This window comes from Neovison vison, chromosome 6 (genome assembly GCF_020171115.1).
Source record: "Neovison vison isolate M4711 chromosome 6, ASM_NN_V1, whole genome shotgun sequence".
NCBI lineage: Eukaryota > Metazoa > Chordata > Mammalia > Carnivora > Mustelidae > Neogale > Neogale vison.
This window is the reverse complement of record NC_058096.1, coordinates 94408340-94429386: the sequence shown is the minus strand read 5'-3', so window position 1 is coordinate 94429386 and position 21047 is coordinate 94408340. Positions and strand designations below refer to the sequence as shown.

General features: G+C 35.0%; 1 protein-coding gene across 9 annotated transcripts in view; it reads left to right on the top strand.

The window, feature by feature from the left end:
- Positions 1–21047, top strand: part of PHC3 (polyhomeotic homolog 3) — a 77860-nt gene that overhangs the window by 45048 nt on the left and 11765 nt on the right. For 5 of the 9 annotated variants that reach the window (XM_044251764.1, XM_044251760.1, XM_044251763.1 and 2 more), the window contains 5 exons: positions 4188–4438; positions 7432–7591; positions 15164–15278; positions 18128–18260; positions 18352–18583. In XM_044251764.1, coding sequence (XP_044107699.1) covers positions 4188–4438; positions 7432–7591; positions 15164–15278; positions 18128–18260; positions 18352–18583 — 891 coding nt within the window. Of the gene's footprint in view, positions 1–4187; positions 4439–7431; positions 7592–15163; positions 15279–18127; positions 18261–18351; positions 18584–18758; positions 18887–21047 lie in introns of those variants that run through there. The other 4 variants (XM_044251767.1, XM_044251765.1, XM_044251761.1 and 1 more) reach the window with 3 other exon arrangements.

The window sequence follows — 21047 nt, the reverse complement described above, 5'->3', positions numbered from 1 at the left end:
AAAGTCTTCACTTCTTTCCTAGACAGTTCTTAAATTAAACCTCACTAATTTTCACTAGAGACATGGATTAAAAAATTCTTGGCCTTAAGCATTTAAATTTTTATTCATTACTTTAGTGCTGCTCATGCTGTGTGCTCCTCACAATGTTAAAGTGACTGTGAATCCTAGGTGTTTTACTAAAACATTAGTATGACCTAGAGCCCAGTGTCTAGGTCCTAAAAAAGACAACAGTCCATGTTAGATTTTTATTTTTATTTATTTAATAAGAACTTTTCTTTCTTTTTTTTTCCCCCCTTTAAACATGGGGTTCAAACTCATGACCCCAAGATCAAGAGCTGCATGCTCTACTGTTAGATTCTTTAAAAATTTATGAATAATTTATTTAGATGGGGGTTGGCAAACTGTAACTCATGCTTTAAATCTTTCCTGCTGCCTGTTTTTGCATGGCCCATGAGCTGAGGATGCTTTTAAAATTTTTAAATGGTTGAAAAAAAATAAAAAGAAAAATAGTATTTTATGCCACGTGAAAATCATGCTGAATTCAAATTTCATTGTCCATAAAAACATTCTGTACAGGGGTGCCTGAGTGGCTCAGTGGCTTAAAGCCTCTGCCTTAGGCTCATGTCATGATCCCAGGGTCCTGGATCGAGCCCCACATCGGGCTCTCTGCTCAGCAGGGAGCCTGCTTCCCTTCCTCTCTTTCTGCCTGCCTCTGCCTACCTGTGATCTCTGTCTGTCAAATAAATAAATAAAATCTTAAAAAAAAAAATTCTGTATAACACAGCTGCCTTTACTTATTCGAATATTGTCTTTACTTTTGCATTACTGTGACAAAGAAGAGTAGTTGCAGAGCCCATATAGCTCTTCATAGAAAGAAGAGCTGACCCTTGGCCCAGATAATCCTAACCTTGATTCAGTCTTCCTTGTAAGTATTCAGTTCTTCTGAACTCCTCATGGCCCTTATGATTATTTACAGTAAACAAGAACTACCATCACCTAAGTGGAAACAAACTGTAACAGGACATTGACTTTGCTACCAAAGATACCCTTGCCCTCTCTCTCTTTTTTCCAAGTGTGCCAGTGCTCTAACCCTTCCCTTCTCTCGGATTTCCTTCCTTACTATCAGTGTGAATCTCTGGAAAGCACAGAAGGGGGAAAATCACTTTTCTTCCAATAATTTCTCCCTGCTGAGAAATAGAAAATGTTTAGTCAGTAAAATGATATAAAATGTTTAAGACAAGTTTAATACTATTGCCTGTGTTTATTCATAGTAATACCACAAAAGATAGATTTACGAAAATCTATAGTATTAAATCTTTGTAGTTTCTCTGAACTGAAAATGGATTTAATGTTGCTGCAGATTGCCTGGAGTTTGATTTAAAGGCAGAAATAAAAGTTTAATTAGATACTAACCTTGCATTGTGAGCGTGATTTAATTACCTAAAAAGCATTATTAATGGTAACACAAAGAAAAATTAAACATTTCTGAAATATTGGAACACAAAAACATCTTCATATTTTTTTCCTCAAGAATTCAGGGCAAGATCCTGTCAAGCAAATCCCTCTGGCTAAATTGAGTACAATGTAGACTTCTGAATGTTCCTGTAATTTACTTCATACTTACTACAATGTGTATGAGGGGTAAAGCAAGCACAAATTGACTTTTAGAATAACTTTTATTAAATCATGAAATAAACTGACTTGCAAAAATAGAGGGATTTTTTCCATCCAGTATTCAGTTTTCATAAATCTTTAAAAATTTTTTAGAAGTGAAAAGCATCCATAAAAAAAGGTGGAAAAAGCTCATAGATCTTGTTTAGAAAATGAGACTGTGAATAGGCAGAGTTCTGTCAGTTTTGTTTTCTCTCCTAGTTACCTTAAATCTAGAGAGCGTAATAATTGTGTTTTTGTTCTACTGTAATACATCAGTGTTTGTCTTATGTTTATTTTAACAGCTGATTATACACTGGCAAGTAACAGCTAATAGCTTCTTCAAAAAGTTAGTAACTTACAGCTCTAGTTTTAACAACAGTGAGGATGTTAGAAGATGGGCGCATATGATCTAAAAATTAGTTAGAACATACACCAAGCAGTATCTTCTTAACAAACCATATTCTACTTGACACAGCTATACATATATTTAAAGCTTTTATTTATTTATTTGACAGAGGGACAGAGGGAGGGCACAAGTTGGGGGGAGGGGCTGAGGGAGAGGGAATCTCAAGCAGATTCTGTTGAGCTGGGAGCCTGACATGGGGCTCAGTGTCACAACCCTGAGATCATGATCTGAGCCAAAACTAAGAGTCAAATGCTTAACAGATTGAGCCACCCAGGTGCCCTAAGGTGGCTTTTATTTCTAAAATAACAAAGTATCTATAAATCTGTAAGGGACATTAAAATTTTATCTTATTTTGGGACGCCTGGGTGGCTCAGTTGGTTAAGCAGCTGCCTTCGGCTCAGGTCATGGTCCCAGGGTCCTGGGATAGAGTCCCACATCGGGCTCTTTGCTCAGCGGGGAGCCTGCTTCCCCCTCTGCCTCTGCCTGCCATTCTGTCTGCCTGTGCTCGCTCTCTCTCCCTCTCTCTCTCTGATAAATAAATAAAATCTTTAAAAAAAAATTTTTATCTTATTTTTCAGTATCCCATAGATTTATATTATCCCTCAAACAGAAAAAAATACCTTTCAGTCCCACGTTAGAGTTTTATAATTTTTATTCCTTTTCCTCTAGTAGTAAATGTGAAGATTTGGTTTGTAGAATAGGATTTTCCTGGAGTTCTCCAGTTTGGTAAAGCAGGTGTACAATACTGTGTTTGTTCCTGAAATTCAGCAAACTAGCATTTTCTGTTGACTTTCTTGTTTAGTTTTTAATAAGGGATTGTGTAATTTTAAACTTTTTCCAGTGTAAGTTACCTGGTGGATTATTTGATATGATATTAATAAATGCCATATAATAGTGCTGTGATAAGCTATATTATGATATTAATTACAGTTTGAGTGTGAATTGTTAGAGCTTTTCCATTTCTGAGATTATGCAGGTAATCAGTACACTATTTTCTTAGCTGAAATTTTATTCTTTAGGGATTCCTATTCTCTACCCAACTGGGCTGTATTTTGAGCATCTTTGATAGTGGTGTTAACCCTTTCCTTACTAGTGGAGAAGAGTTACCCCAGCAATTAAGGGCACTGTCTCAAGAACTGACCCCCTGGGTTAGTATCCCAGCTCCATTACATAATTAGTTGTGTGCCCTTGGGTAAGTTAATTTATTTTTCTGTTTCCACACTATGAAATGGAGATAACAACAGTACCTACTCTTGGGCTAGTTTTGAGAGTTAAATGAGTTACAGGATGTGAGGCATTTACACAGTACCTGGCATGTAAGCGTTCAGTAAGTTGTAGTATTATCTTGAGACAGGCTGTTTTTTTGTTACTTTTTTTAGACGTCTGTAATCACGGATATTTTTAGCTGCCAACCGGTTCCATCTATCCTCTTTAGTACATCAGTCAGTGAAAGTTTGGTGCTGTCATATGGGTAGATAAAGTCTGTCATAGGCTGTGGGGTCTCTCTTATTGTGGTCTTCAGAGGTTGAAGAGGAGGGATCACAGTGATCCAACCCGATATTTTGCAGTTGCCTGATATTAAAGTGCTCCCCCAAACTGACATACACAGTGTCACTGAAGAGTTGTTAAAAAAAAAATGTGCATGGATTTGGATTAGACTTACTACATGAAATAAAGATGATGCTGTGTAATCCTGTAAAAATCTCTACTTATTCTGTGGATTTGATGATCCTTTTTTATTTAAGTGTACTTTCAGAGTACTTTTCCCCCCATGCATCTGGAATATATAAACAGGAACATAGGGAATTTAATATTTGTGTAGCTTGAAATTTTTTTAAAAAGCAGCAGTTTTCATAATCATTCTTAAATTGACATTCTAAAACACTTTTCATATCTTACAGGAACAGTTCTTTTAACCAGGGTTGAAACAATCACTTTGAGCAAGTTATTCCCTTCTGTAAAGTGGGGATAGTAGTAGCTTCTATCTCATGAGATTAAATAAAGTTCTTAAAATGGTTTTTTAAAGCACCAGGTGTGGACTTTTATTGTTAATAATGTTTATTCTGGAATTTTTTTTCTTACTTGCTGCACAGAATGCTAAAGATAAGAAAATGACTTTTTGTTTCAGAGCAAGTGGAATTACCTGCTGTGGCATCAGTCAGTGCTTCAGTAATTAAATCTCCATCAGATCCTTCACATGTTTCTGTTCCTCCACCTCCACTCTTACTTCCAGCTGCTACCACGAGGAGTAATAGTACATCGGTGCCCAGCAGCATTCCCAGTATAGAAAACAAACCTCCACAGGCTATTGTTAAACCACAGATCTTAACCCATGTTATTGAAGGCTTTGTGATTCAGGAGGGATTGGAGCCATTTCCTGTAAGTAGTAAGCAAATTTGTATTTTTTCAGTTATTCAAGTGGCATTATCTTTAAATGTAGTATATTTGTTCTTTAATAAAATGCTAATAATTTTATTTCAAAAAAGTTGTCAATCTCTTATTTAGAATTTTTCTATGTTATTTATATATTTCTAGAATTTTTATGCTAGCTATATATAAACTAAGGAAAAAATTTCAGGATATTAAGGATATCAATTTTATAATTTTTAGAGAAAGATAATGGGAAGTTTACTCCAGTAAAATAAAATTTTTTCTTTTTTTAAGAGGACTGAAATGACACCCAAAGTACATTATTTTTTAAAAAATGGTGTTTCTTATATAATGCATACTTGGTGAACTTTAACTTGAGTGCATAAAATAATAATTTCCCAATGACCTGATACTTCTGAAGTTACCCAGTTAATGGTTTATAATTAGCAAGTAGATTTTCTCATTCTTAAATCTCAGCCTTCAGTCAAATTTTAAAAATGCCTTAAAATCTTCACTTCACGTTGGAGATGTTATTTCTGTCACCATAAGTCTTATAAGTTGAGACTAGCTGTATATAATTTATATGCTAATATCTAGAGATGAATATTTTTCCATAGAAAATAAATCAAAGACAAGTGGCCAAAGTCAAAGCCAAAATCTAAGACAAGAAAACAAAATAATTCATTTCAAAGGCATTTTATACCCATATTTTTTAGATTCATGGGTGGTGAAGATTTTGCGTTGTGTTCGCGGGTTGCCTCATCATTTGCTCTTATATTCAGTTAACTGTGTTTTAAATTTGGATCTCCTATAAGAATTCTGAGAGTGGAGCAATAGTCTTTTTTCCCTGCTCCTCAGGGTTTGGATCTTGGCAGTGCTGCATACAGTAACCTTTGTTAAGTCACTCAACCTTTATGATCTTAAGTTTGGCTCATCTGGCAAACAGAGATGATACTTGGCTGTGAGGGTTATTGTGAGGATTAGATTTGCGCACGTTGTTCTGTGTAATTCCTGGCACTTGTACCCATAGCTTCTATTATTAACAGTGACAGTTACAACTTTTTTTTGATTACAAAATTAATAATGTATTATTTTAAATGGAAAATACGGGAAATATACAGAGCAGATAATTCCCAATAACACCACTGTGTATTTTTTTACATACATATTTCATATGATCAAAATTACTATATATATAGTTCTGCTTCTGTCACTTCGGATATTTAGAGCTTTTGTTTTCTTGTATGATTAATAGTACTTTGGAAACATTTTGAAAGGTTACATAATACTCCACTTTATGGAAACCATAATTTATTTAATCCTTGCATTATTGTTAGACATTTTAGGTTTCCATATTTAGTAATTTCTTTAGCACAAATTCCTAGAAGTACAGATATTGAATCACATTACATATGTATTCATAAGGCTCATGATATATATTGCCAAATTATTTTCTGGAAAGATTACTTATTTGCAGGGCGCCTGGGTGGCTCAGTGGGTTAAACCTCTGCCTTCGGCTCAGGTCATCATCCCAGGGTCCTGGCATCGAGCCCCACATCGGGCTCTCTGCTCAGCGGGAAGCCTGCTTCCCTCTCTCTCTCTCTGCCTGCCTCTCTGCCTACTTGTGATCTCTGTCTGTCAAACAAATAAAATCTTTAAAAAAAAAAGATAACTTATTTGCTTTATTTTTATTTTTAAAGATTTTATTTTTAAGTAATCTCTACACCCAGTGTGGGACTCAAACTCACAACCCCAGGATCAAGAATTACATGCTCTTCTGACAGGGGCTACTAGGTGCTCCTGGGAAGATTATTTAAATACAATCTCACACCAGAAGTGTAAACTCTTAGCAGCACTGAGTATTACAGTTTCTTCAGCAATACCCTTTGTAAATTTTACTTGAGGTATATTAAATATACTAACTGAAATGAACAAAATTTAAGAGTTCATGGTGGATAATTCTCTGAAGTTAAATGTAGAAATTTACAATAAGCTATCATTCACCATCTGTATCAGATATTGGAGACTTAACCAGCATTCTTAAAGGAGGTTCTATTTCAAATTTGCTAAAGGTTCACTTGCAAATCAGTAAATATTTTTGGTCTGGATTGTTTTTGCTGAAAACATTTCTAAAATAAGTAGTATTTATGACTTAACCAAGTATGTTGAATTATAAGTATTTTGTTAACTGATTTTCATGTTAATGTTTGAGGATTTTTCCATTTCTTTTTGTGATTATAATGGATTAGGTTGCTGAACTAGGAGTCAGGAGACCTAAGTTCTAGTCCTGATTCTGCTTTTGTAAAGAAACCACCTAAACACTAACATTAGTTCACTTATCTTTAAAGTACATACAGTAGTGATCTATCTTAAGGAGACAACCCTAGAAGTAAAAAGCTTTGTGCATGAAAAATAAATCTTAAAAGTTATTGCACGAAGAAAATAAGGATACTGGCTAATCAAAATTTATTACAGATTTTTATTATTTATTTATTTATTTAAAAAAATACTTACTTAGTTCAGTGAGAAAGAGAGCATGATCTAGCACAGGGTTTGGGTGAAAGGGGTCAAGGGAGAGGGAGAGAGAGTCGTAGGAAGACTCCATGCTGAGTGTGGAGCCCCAGAGCAGGGCTTGATCTGATCTCATGACCCTGAGATCATGACCTGGGCTGAAACCAAGTCAGATGCCTGACTGTGCCACCCAGGTGCTCCTATTACTGCATTTTAAAGACATTTTTAAACTACTTGCCTAAACTAGTACACTAGGTTCCATTTGACAAGAGACTTTGAAACATCTGTAGTGCTGATGACTTGAATTACAAACTGTGGATGTCCAGATTGCCTAAAATTTTCTTAAGGAATTAAGCACTTAGTGAATCAGTTCAGCTGATCAGTTGAACAAGTAAATTAGTACAGATACTATCCATTCCAAGAGGTTTTTTAACCAAGTTATTTCTGAAAGTCCTCTTAAAAGATTATTTTTTTCTCTTTTTCTTTTAAAGGTAAGTCGTTCATCCTTGCTAATAGAACAGCCTGTGAAAAAAAGGCCTCTTTTGGATAATCCGGTGATAAATTCTGTATGTGTTCAGCCAGAGCTACAGAATAATACAAAGCATGCAGATAATTCATCTGACACAGAGATGGAGGACATGATTGCTGAAGGTTTGTGGATTTTACTTAAGATACTGTGTAAATTAACTTTGACTTCTACCATTTGAAATAGGATATGGATTTTTATTCTACACATATTTTCATACACTAGGAAGCTGTTCACTTTTTATTATTACATAATGCATTATTTAACTGAAGTAAATGAAAAGCTAATCAGACTTTTAATGGCTACATCATTCAAATAGAAAGATTGATGTTTAATTTGCATAATGTCAATTTGACTTTTGAAGGAGTGTGGGAGGGAAAGTTCTACAATGTATGAAAGTAATTTAGAATTTTAGCATCAAAGCAGTCAGTTCTCTTTCTTTCCTAAGCAGAGTTAACTAAGTGTTTTACTGAGTTTGCTTAAAAATTTAAAGCTCTTGGGTTGTTTGGTTTTAGACTTTTCTGTATCCTGATGTTTGATGTCAGGTAGGTGTTACAGTTGTATTAAGGATCTACTTGTCAATCAAGAGGTGATTAAATTTGTTCAAAGAGGAAAATATCGCTAAATCTTAATGTCAGAGATTTCCTTTTTTTTTTTTTAAGATTTTATTTATTTATTTGACATAGAGACAGAGAGTGAAAGAAGGAATACAAGCAGTGGGGGTGGGAAAGGGAGAAGCAGGCTTCCTGCCGAGCAGGGAGCCTTTGGGATCACCACCTGAGCGGAAGGAAGGCAGAAGCTTAACTACTGAGCCACTCAGGTGCCCCCAGAGATTCCTTCTTTATAGATGTCAGTATAAGAGTGAAATACCCCAGAAAAGTCAGTTGTATACAAAATGACTATAGGAAAACAAACACCAATAAATGCAGAAGTGATATATTTTATTTTTCATTGATTCTGATCATGGCCCTATAATTGTGATACAGTTTAGTCAAATAGCATTTAGTATAGCCAGAGGGCTTTACAGTAGTGATTTAATTAATATCTGTGTCTAAGTAATTATCCTTAATATCTTAGTATATTTCATGTAAAATTAATTTTCACATGTTTATTGAGCATATACTGTATGTGCCTATACTTTGGTGAATTAAGCAAAATAGTATGCTTATAAACAAAATAGTCTTTGCCCATGGTTTTTCTGTTTCTTCAAAGCAAGGCACCTCTGTCATTGTCAGTAAGTTATAAACTGTTGAAATGTATTCATCACTGGTTTACCTTTTATTTGAACTGCAAAGAGTATGATAGTAGTATAAAATTTGGTTTTTTACTTCTAACTTGTATGGAGATCACTGTGGTTTTTTTCACTTTAAAAGAATGTTAACAATGAAAAATTTCAAACATACATAAATTAGAATTCTATAATGACTCCTCGCTCACCCAGATTGAACATTGTTACCCAATTTCAAACATTATTTTTGCCATTCTAGCTTCATCTACCCCTTTTGTTTTCCTCCCTCCATTCCCCCTTCTCTTTCTCTCTTGCCTCTTTATCTTTTCTTCCCTCCTTTCTGTTAAAAAAAAAAATTCATAGTCCTCATTTCATTTCACTGGTATATAATTCATTGTGCATTTCTAAAAAAATAATTTTCTTATGTAACTATAATGCTACATCACACAAAACAATATTAACAGTAGTTCTTTAGGGTCATCTCGTACCTGGTTCATATTGAGATTTCCTTAATTATATAATTGTGTAAATTGTTATAAATATCCTTTTATAGTTATTTTTCAAATCAGTATCTAGACAGTGAATACATTTTGGTTTTTATTATGAACTTAATTTCATTTAATTCCTGAATACTTTGTTATGCATAGTATTTTATCTGAGAAAATGTTTCATTTGAGATGAAGACTAGTAAAGGTGAATATGCAGGGTTGTTTTTTTTTTTTTCTCTTTTTTTCATTGTGGGGAGGGTCAAAGGGAGAAGGAGAGAGAATTTCATGCGGGCTCTATCTCTGGCATGGGGCCTAATTCGAGGCTTGATCTCACAACCCCAGGAGCATGACCTGAGCCAAAACCAAGTGTCGGATGCTTAGCTGACTGAGCTACCCAGGTGCCCTGCAGGGATTTTTTTTTTTCCTTGCCTATAACTACAGGAAGTGTATAAATGAAATTTCTAAGCTAAAAAGCATATATAATATGCCCTATTGTGTGTACACATTGGAGAAAAAATGGAAAACTGGTTAGGAGGCTTCACAGCATATGTCATGATACTCATGGTTTATAATATAATAGACATACAGCCTATGTTAGACTGTGGTTGAACCTGAGAGGAGCTTTTGGTCTAGTAGGAACTAGTGAATTTAAGATAACTAAGGAGTAACATGTTGTAAGTTTTAAATGAATTATATAGATGGTAAGAACTTGGGACCTAAAAACTGATTTTAAAACCAGTTGAGATCAACCATGCTGTGGTTTTAAAACCACAATGAGGTATCACCTCACACCAGTCAGAATGGCTAGTATCAAAAAGACAAGAAATAGCAAGTGTTGGAGAGAATGTGGAGGAAAGGGAGCCCTCATGCACAGTTGATGGCAATGTAAATTGGTGCAGCCACTCTGGAGAATAGTATAGTGGTTCCTCAGAAAACTAAAAAAAGATGTACCATATTAATTCCACTTCTGGGTATTTACCCAAAGAAAATGAAAACACGAATTTAAAAAGATATATGTACCCCTATGTTTACTGCAGCATTATTTGCAGTAGCCAAGATATGGAAGCAACCTAAGTGTCCATCATCAATAGATGAATGAATGAAGAAGATGTTGGTATATATACACAATGGAGTATTTCTCAGCCATAAAAAAGAATGAAATCTTGCCATCTGTGACAACATGGACGGACCTATAGGGTATTATGCTAAATGAGATAAGCCATACTGAGCAAGACAAATAACCCTATGATTTCACTCATATGTGGAATCTAAAAAATAAGACAAGCAAACAAACAACAATAGAAAGAAGCAGACTTATGAGTATGGAGAACAAACTGGTAGTTGCCGAAGGAGAGAGGGTGAGAGGATGGGTGAAACTGGAGGAGATTAAAAGGTACAAACTTCCAGTTATAAATAAGTCACAGGGTTGAAAAGTATACAGGATAGAGAATATAGGGACTAATATTGTAATATACTTGTACAAATATTTCATAATGAATATAATTGCTGAATGACTACCTTTTGCACCAAAGAGTCCTTTTCGATGTTACATGTCAAGTGTATTTCAATTTAAAAAAAACCTGGTTGATGGAATGTTCTGAATGTGTCTGTTAAATCCATCAGGTCCAGTATGTCATTACTGTCGATTATATCCTTTATGTTTGTTATTAACTGTTTTATGTATTTGGGTGCTCCTTGTTGGGTGCATAAATAATTACAGTTGTTATATCTTCTTGTTGAATTGTCCCTTTCATTATAGTATCCTTTGTCTCTTCTTACAGTCTTTGTTGTAAAGTCTCTTTTATCTGATTGCTGTCCCAGCTTTCTTTTGACATCCATTTTCATGATGAATGTTTCTCCATCCCCTCGCTTTCAATCTACAGGTGTCTTTCTGTCTGACATGAGTCTGTTGTAGGCAGCATATAAATAGGTCTTGTTTTTTATCCACTTTGTCATCTTTTGATTGGAGAGTTTAGTCCAGTTACATTCAAAGTAATTATTGATAGACATGTACTTATTGCTGTTTTGTTACTTGTTTTATGGTTGTTTCTGTAGAACACTTGAAAATAATGCAAACTGGTACAACCACCATGGGAAACTGTATGGAGTTTCCTGAAAAAATTAAAAATAGAACTACTCTATAGTCCAATAATAGCACTATTAGGTGTTTACCGCCAAAAAACAAAACCACAAATTCAGAAGGATACATGCACCCCTGTGTTTATTGAATCATTATTTACAATAGCCAAACTATGAAAGCAGCCAAGTGTCCATCAATGGATGAATAGATAAAGAAGATGTGGTATATACATATAATGGAATATTACTCAGCCATAAAAAAGAATGAAATCTTGCCATTACAGCAACATGGAAAGAGTTAGAATATAATGCTGTGTAACATGAGTGAGAGACAGACAGATACCGTATGACCTCACTCATGTGGAATTTAAGGAACAAACAAGCAAAGGGAAAAAAGAAAGACCAAGAAACAAACTCTTAACTATAGAGAACAAACTGGCTACCAGAAGGGAGGTAGGTGAAATAATGATGGGGATTAAAGAATATGCTTATTGTAGTGGAAAACAACGACAACAAACCTGGCTTTGTTGCCAGTTTGCCAAGTTTCCTTTAGATATGGGATTTGACCTGGGTCTTGGATGATAAAACATAGATAACAAACAGGAAGAACCTTTCAGGTTGGAACTGTGAATAAATGTACAAAGGATGTTCACATAACTCTAGCAGGGGACAGCGAGGAGTAGACCATGGGTTTAGAGAAATAGAAGTTAGACTGATAAAATCAGATTCTAGAGTATTTTGGATATTTGACCGAGTTGTTAGGAGTTATCTTGTCAAGAGGATGGTTGCTGAAGATTTTTTTTTTTAAGATTTTATTTATTTATTTGACAGACAGAGATCACAAGTAGGCAGAGAGGCAGGCAGAGAAAGAGAGAGAGAAGGAAGCAGGCTTCCTGCAGAGCAGAGAGCCCAATGCGGGGCTCGATCCCAGGACCCTGCGATCATGACCTGAGCCGAAGGCAGAGGCTTTAACCCACTGAGCCACCCAGGCGCCCCGGTTGCTGAACATTTTTAGGCAGATTAATGAAAAGAATGTTTTTGGAAGCTGCCGGTAATCTGTAGGATGAATATAGGTTTGGTATGTAATTGATACTTGTAGTTATAGTGGGAAGAGGAAGGAAAGAATGTATGGAAAACAAGGTAAAGGGTAGTTTCACAGGGTAAGTTACCAGAGTAAAGAAAAGGAAGATTTAAAGATGATTAATCTATGCATTGAGTAGTAAATAAGCCATAGAGATCTAATGCATAGTGTAATGAATATAGACAACAGTATTGCCTAGAGACTAGAACTTAAGTATTCCAATCACTGAAAAGAAAGGATAATTATGTAAAGTGATAGAGGGTGATGGAGGTGCTAAATATTGCTACAAGCATAATATGTAAATGTACCAAATAAATACATTGTACAATTAAATTTGCACAGTTATAAGGTAAATATAGTCAAAAAAGATTAATCTGTTTCAAATCTGTAAATAAAGTGGAGCTTTATTTACACAGAATATGCCAAATTTTTAAATACTTCATAATTTCCCAAGGTAATTTTATAAAGTATTTCTACTACTGTGTGTTTTAGTGTTTAGTTTATGGGAAGTGGTATAGAGTGAAATGGTGAAGTAAGTCATTTGTTTACTGTTATTAGTAGTAAATACAGTTTAATTCAGTACTTAAAAACTTAGTGTAAGGATTATTCTCTTTTTAAAGGATAGTTTCTATTTCTATTTGGAGTGGTTCTGTAACTAGTATCACCAACCTGTAGACTGTGATTTACCAAAATATCTTTTGTCTCCCATGGTAAACCATATTGATCATGATTTCTATCTCATTGCCTCCCTCTTTTGCTTCATACCATTAAGTGACCTCAAGTCTTAAGAAAATTAAAAAGTAACTACTCCTCCCACACAAAAAATGGGACATCTCTTAGTTAGGATATATGTTAGGCCACTCCATTAGAAACCCAGAATAATATTTGATTAAATAAGGTAGAAGTTTAATTTTTGCCCAAAGGCAGGCAGGTGTTGAATACCTAAGATGCCAGTGAGTTACAGTTCTCTCATCCCTAGAATGTTGCTTTTGTTTCCAAGATAGCTAATTTTCATTTTCACATTCTAATCAGTGAGATGGGAGAAAAGGACACCACCAGGAATTTGCAAGCATTTCCGTTCACATGTCATGGATGGCTACACCTAGGGCAGTAACTAGTTTTTATTTTCAGAGCCCATATACCTTGCTGAAATTTAGGATTTTGTTACTGTGGGAGAAAAGCAAAGAATGGACGTTGGTGAATTAGCAGCTGTCTATGCCATAGACTTCCATCTTTATTAGCTAAAGCAACAGTTTTTTGTCTCTAATTTTTTATTCACAGATGTCAAAAAGTAGCCTTGGTAATACCAAATTTGTTAAAATTCTGACAAACACGAGAACAGGGATTTTTGAATGTTGATATTCCTCTCTTCATTAGGAGAAGTAAAACTGATGTTCATTTTTTGTTACGTTGTCTGTCCTTAGACCCATACCTGTTTGGATCTCCCCTCTCTCACCAGCAAAAACACATTCTTCTCCTTTATAAGGGATTCTAGCCTTTCAATATCAAGTATTACATATTGCTACATCAGTGAATACAAGCTTTTTAAAGCTTTCAGTATGGTCTGGAAATGGAACAACTTGACTAGATTCTTTGGGGCCAGACTGGTGGCCTTGGTGGTAGAGTGAGAGATCCTGTCTTCTGTCAGATCAGGTTACAAGCATGACAAGTAAAACAATGCTGGAAGTTATGACATCAGTACCCGGGAATGTGTTGTTGAGCCGCAGTTGTGTAGAAGCCATTTCTAGGTCATTGGAAGGAGCAATTTTAATTTTACTTGTTTTGAGACTCTTTCTTACTGCTACTCACCAGATGACTTGCTTATGAACGTAGTCCTGAAAATTTTTTTTTTTGGTGAACTCTTGCTAGTTCATGATTTGATCAGTCATGTTGATATATTTGGATATCCCTTGGAACTTCAGATATTTCACAGTATGTTTTTTAGTAGTTCTTGTGGTCTTATCTTGACTCAGCACTTTGCTCTTTGCTTCTTCAGTAACACTAGGATAATATGCTTAAATTTTCTGAGTACTTGTCATCCATGTCTACATTTCAGAGTCCTTTCTTCATCTTTTTTTTTTTTTTTTAAGATTTTATTTATTTGACAGAGACATAGCAAGAGAGGGAACACAAGCAGGGGGAGTGGGAGAGGGAGAAGCAGGCTTCCTGCTTAGCAGGGAGCCTGATGCAGGGCTCAATCCCAGGACCCTGGGATCATGACCTGAGCTGAAGGCAGACGCTTAAATACTGAGCCACCCAGGTGCCCTTGTATCTGTATTTTCTACTGTACACTGCAGACCTTTAAAAATGTTCTCTTATATGCTCCTCTAAAATCCAGCATATCAGAAGTTTAGCTTCTTTTTGAAGTCATCCTCATTCTGTCCAGTTACAATGAAGTATTCTCTGCTATGTATCTTCATAGCACCATGCACAAAATTCATATCCTGCACAGTACTTTCTGAGAGCATTCTTCCTGAAGGTTTTGTCTTATTCATCTTCATTTCTTTTACACTGCTCAATAAAGTTATTTGCCCATTTTAAGTATGTTGGATTTTAGCAAGATGAACCTTTAAAAATGCATTGCTTATTTATACAGAGATAACTCCATAAAATGTTTATGGAGGAGTAGGAGGGAATTGGTGGTTGCAGTTGTTTTTGGAGTATTTTCCTTGCCACAGTGGCTATCCATTGAAAAGTTAAAAGACCATTCCTTTAAGTTTCCTGGAAGGACTGAAGTAGCTGTATCCAACTGAAGTAGATGCTAAAGGAAAATCTGCCACGATTAAATTTTTGGAAGTTTTTTCCTTTGTTTCTTTTTTAGAGACATTAGAAGAAATGGACAGTGAGTTGCTCAAGTGTGAATTCTGTGGGAAGATGGGATATGCTAATGAATTTCTCCGGTCAAAACGATTCTGCACTATGTCCTGTGCCAAAAGGTATTTCTGTTCCCTTGACTTTCCTAAAGCGGAAACAAACAATCATTTCGAGAAACCCAAAAAACTTGTAGAGTTTATAAGCAGCCAAAACTAGATACTATAATATAGAGGAAGAATATCAAATAGGCATTATTTGGAGTTACTTTGATATTTAGTTATTAAATTTTTCTCTGTAAGAGTTACGTATTCATAACAGTTACAGTGAGTTTTATAGCAGTGAGTTTATTCTAACATATAAGTAACAATCTCCTGGCAAGAATATGCTTAGGAGAATGTCTCTTGTGAACTAGTCCTTAAGATATCAAAACAGTATTTGTTTTATCACCTCATTGTTTGATCAGTATAAAATACCAGGATTTAAACTGGTTTGTTTTGTTTTAAACTGTTTTCATTATATTCATATTATGAATATATTATATTCATTATATGCATATCTGTTCATATATTACTCCTGTTTATCCTGGGTTTTTAAGTGGGACAGCTGCGGCACAAGTTCCCCACATTGTTAAATCATCAGAGAGCAAAATAGGTCTTTTCTAAATCTATTTTCAATAGTAATTTTAGAGGTAAACCGTATTCAGAACTAAAGAAGTGTTCAGTGTCTTCCTTGTTTTCACATGTTTAGTTTACATTAAAAAAAAAAAACTCTGATTTTGGTAATCAGTCCTAATACAGGTATTGACCATGGGGGTGAAGTGTATGCACAGGTTATTTTGAAGTTTATTCTCTGTTCCAGAAAGTGATTATTCTCTCAAAGAATATAAGATCTTAATTGTTTGTATGTAGAATTTTCTTGCATGAACATATTATATTGTATGGTGCCACTATAAGATACTTAGTAAAACTTAAGTTAAAAAAATAATCAGAGCATTTTCCTCCAAAAATGACTTCATTTGGTTTCTTAGTTAGTTGTCAGTCTTTTATTTACATATTATCTTGTGTTATTGACAGCCCTACCCAAGTTACGTAACTGCTGTTTTAACTTGGGAGTTTTCCAGTTTGCATACACCACAAAAAAGATGAGTGGCTCTCTGATTCTAAGTGATTAAAACTCTGAGGGAAAAGGATGGCCTTTCAGAATATTTTAAATGTTTTGTCTGTTAAATATTTTAGAACATTTAACACTACCATAACTCCTCCCAGAGGTGATTGATTGCTGAGCTGTCTGAACCTCTTTAGGGGTGAGGGGTTCTAATATAAGGGAAATGCAGATGAGACAGTAAGGAGGAAAAGATAAATTAATTTAGGTCCGGGAAGAACTGCTATCTACATGTCTGCCTTGGAGATCTAAATATTTAGGGACTAAATAGCAAGTGTAGGGTTAGTCTCTATTCTCTAGTCAGTGGGGAAAAATGTTTTGTAGATTGCTGTGACTGGAAATCAGAAACCTATAGAGCTGTGTGCACAGACCAGCGTACTGAATACAGCAGAAGCTTGTTGAGTTGTTTTAGGGTAAAATGAAGTGGCCATTAGGGCACTTAAAAAAGAAAATTTGGGGGGGAAAAAAGATAGCTTATTCATTTTCATAGTACTCCTTACTTCCACCTCCTGATATTGTCATAAAACATAGATGAGGAAAATTTATTTTGGTATCTGTATATTGGTCCTAGAATAGTTATCAATAGCAAAGTTCATTTGAATTTATTTTTGTCCTTTTCCTGAGAAATCTTCTTAGATTAAGAGTTTTGAAAACAAGAAATTACAGTGGCAGTTCTATATGTGTAAAAAAGGAACTATATGTATTTTTCTTTGCCTTTCTTTAGCTTTTCAGAAATTTGTTTCTTAGATTATTTCTTTTCGCTCTTCTTTCTAGGGAAGGTGTTGGCAAACTGTACCCAGGCCAAATCCTTCCTGTAGCCTATTTTTAGATGGTGCCTGAGCTAAGGATGGTTCTTAAATTTTGAGATGGCTGGGAAAAAATGAAAAGAATATATTTCATAACACATGAAAATTATGTGAAATTCAAATTTTGGTCTAAGTAAAATTTTATTGCAACACAGCCATGCTCATTCACTATTGTTTATGGTTGCTTTCACGTTAACAGTTGCAGAGTGGAGTAGTTCTGACAGACACTTGTATTGTCCACAAAGCTTAAAATACTTACTGTTTGGCCCTTTGTAGAAAAAGTCTGCCTGCCCTGTTCTAGGCCTTGAAACACAGTAAACAGCATAGGACTCTTTCAAACTGTCATCATGCCTTATAAAGATCATTATTAAAAACTACTAGTCTGTTTTGATAAAATGAAAATACTCTTTCAGCTAATTTTAAAGAATCAGTGTATTCGAATTTCGTGAATAGTGAGAACTATAAATTCCTTGTGTAACTCTGAAATCTTAACTTTACAGTATTTTCACTCTTTGATTTCAGTAATATTTGAAAAATCTTTTACTAGCCATTTGAGATTTCCCCTTCTTTACTGTTAACTTCTTTATATTAATCTCTCTCCAGAAATGATAAACATAAACATCTTTTGAGAAAACATAAGTGTGAACATCTACATAATTCATGTATTTTCTCCTGAACCTTGAATTATTTTGCAAAAAATCGGTTATCCTTTGTATTTTTCACGAGGTTTCCTGGTATCATACTGTTAATAGAAGAAAATATCAGTACCTTGTTATAGGTATCCAGTAATTATTGAGAGCTATATTATTGAAATATACAGCCATTTTTTGACTGTCAGCATAAGTAAATCTATTGAACACTATGGTTTACTTTCTGAGGTATTATAGTCCTTAATGAAGTATTTGGCACTTACTGATTCACAAGTGCACTTTAAAGTCATAATTAAATACTAACTGGGGTGTTCCATCTATCACTTAATATTTTTTCTTACTTGAATTTCTTAGGTACAATGTTAGCTGTTCTAAAAAATTTGCACTTAGTCGTTGGAATCGTAAGCCTGATAATCAAAGTCTTGGGCATCGTGGCCGTCGTCCAAGTGGCCCTGATGGGGCAGCAAGAGAACATATCCTTAGGCAGGTCTGTAGAAACCTTGCTTCAATGTACTATACCCTTTTCCGAAATGCAAGGAAAGTGCAATGCTGTATTTTACTTGTACTACATTTTCCAGCTTCCAATTACTTATCCATCTGCAGAAGAAGACTTGGCTTCTCATGAAGATTCTGTTCCATCTGCTATGACAACACGCCTGCGCAGGCAGAGTGAGCGGGAAAGAGAACGTGAGCTTCGGGATGTGAGAATTAGGAAAATGCCTGAGAACAGTGACTTGCTACCAGTTGCACAAACAGAGCCATCTATCTGGACAGTTGATGATGTCTGGGCCTTCATCCACTCTTTGCCTGGTATGTAATTCACCACTTGGGTCTTGTATCTTTCTTGTGCATTCCCACACAGGAATGATGTTAGATCCATCCGCACCTATTGCACAAGAGGGCTACAGAAGTACTATGTATGTATATTAATTGAATGGCATTTGCTATTGAAATATGATCTGTTTCCTCTTGCTTATTCCCTCAGCACAACTGGGTATTTTCTCATACCCCCCAAGTCGATAAAAACTGACTAGTCCTGCTTCTGCTGTGACACCTCAGCCGGTGAAGATCTTAAAGGTGCTCTCTTCTCTTCAGTCTGATTTCTCTCGAGAGGTCAGTAGAGAGATTGAGTCAGACACTTCTTCCCTTCTGCTCTTCTATTTTTCTATTCTATTTCTTCTTTATTTCCTAATTTAACCTTTTAAAAATAAAATAAGAGAGACTATATATATATATTTTTTAATTTTTGAAAGCTAATCAAGACCTTTTAGAATATGATTAACATTTTGGTTTCTTTTTTTAAAAATCAAGCTGGTTCTTTTAAAGGGAACTGCATTCCTTGATTCTTTATAATAAGCAGACATCAAGAACCCTTCTAAAATTTGATTTTTTAAGTAGACAACTAAGATTCAGTTACGATATTCCATTTCAATATTGAGGGTAACTTTCTTATTTATGTTTTACTGCTCTTTCATTTTGGTACTCTTTCCATCAGCTTAATTCTTTATGTTCTTTATCTTTTTTTCTTTAATGCAGCAGTCTTTTATATCTCCTTTGTCCAAGGGGCTGGTTACTAAAGATAACTGCACCATTGCTCATGATGAGACCCACACTGATTATGTATGTTAAGACTGTTTTTTTAATTCAGCAAATCTTACTCATTTTGACCTTATGAATGTGGAAAACAAGATGTTTGCTCCATTTGATTTTATTGTGAATCACACTATTCTCTTGATATAGTATATCCCCTTTGAACTCTACAGATTTACTAAAATTAATCCAGCTATTTTTGCTGATGAATCTTTCAGTGAAGATAACTCTCAGAAGCAAACTTACAGTTAATGTGCTGAGTAAAGAAAGACTATTAACTGCTTTAAAAAAAAAAACCTATCTGCCATTTTACCTTATATAAACAGAATTCTATGACAAATTTCTTTTTCAGTAGCTTGTTTCAGAAACGCTCAATTAAGTTTTTTTTTTTTTTTTAAACAAGATATGGTCACTTTTAAAGAAAGATTACAGTTGTTTAAAGAGAGGATACATTTTTCATGGAAGATTTTTAAATATGCACCTTTGGAAACTTAGGTGTGAAGTTAAGTGCTAACCATAGGTTTTGAATCTGCTCTCAAACCGATATATTAGAAGATGATTAGTCTTCACTGGTTGTGGTTTTAATATTTAATGACATAAATTTTAGTTTTTAGACCAGTCTAGTTATCTTGAGAATTAACACTGGAATCTCTAATGATTCCTTGGGATTGGACTTTGATTCTGTCATCTTCAGAAGTAATCTCACTCTTCCACCTGGGGTGTGTGAGCTGTTAGCTCGATTTCTCCTTTGGGGATACTATTTCCTTTCCTCTGGGGAGGAGCGTAGGTTCATATCCTGAGGACGGTGATTGGTCAAATAATTACCAAATAATAGGTATCTGATTCTTCTATCATTTCATATGCATTTTTTTAGGGCTAATTTTCTAACTTGCCCCAATTTCCATTGCAAGGAGGTTACTCTTGGCTGCTGTATTAGAACAAAGGCTGAACTCCTTTGTCTCATTCTTGCTTCATTTCAGTTAAAAAAAAAATCATTGCTTATATTTGAGATGCTTATCTTAGTTCATCAGGATACAGTTTTGTTGTCAGTTGTTTAGAGAACATGACTTACCATTAAAGAGAAGCTGCTTTATAAAATTTAGAATTGCTTGTTGCTGTATAAGAGTCTCCTTTTCTTTAACTGATTAAATGGGAGTACTTCCAAACTCCTTTGACAGGCTAAAATAACAGGCTTATTTGTGTGACAGTTATATCTTCTTTCTGAGTATTTCTCTCTGAATAATCCCTGTGGCCTAAAGTAAATCTTGTATCTGAAAATGCTTTTGTCTTCATTTCTCTATGCTCTTCTGGCCTTTATAAACATCTTTTGAGCCTCTTCAGGCTCATTCGGGTCTGTGTTGTTTTTCTTCTCCCATGTAGTCTGCTTCCAGCCTTTTCTCATAGAATGAACAAGCTTATATATTTTGTAATCTCATGTATTTTCTTTGTTTCCAGCTGAGACAGGCATCCCTCTTTCATCAGGGCACCTATATTTACTTACAGAGTTTTTTCTTTGTATAATGTCATCTTGTGAACCATCCTGCCGGGACCATATTAGAGCTGTATGCTGTGTATCCAATCTCAGAGTTGCTACCGCAGTGAAAAATTACATTTTTCTGGGGGTGCCTGGGTAGCTCAGTCAGTTGAGTGTCTGACTCTTCTTGGTTTTGGCTCAAGTTGTGAT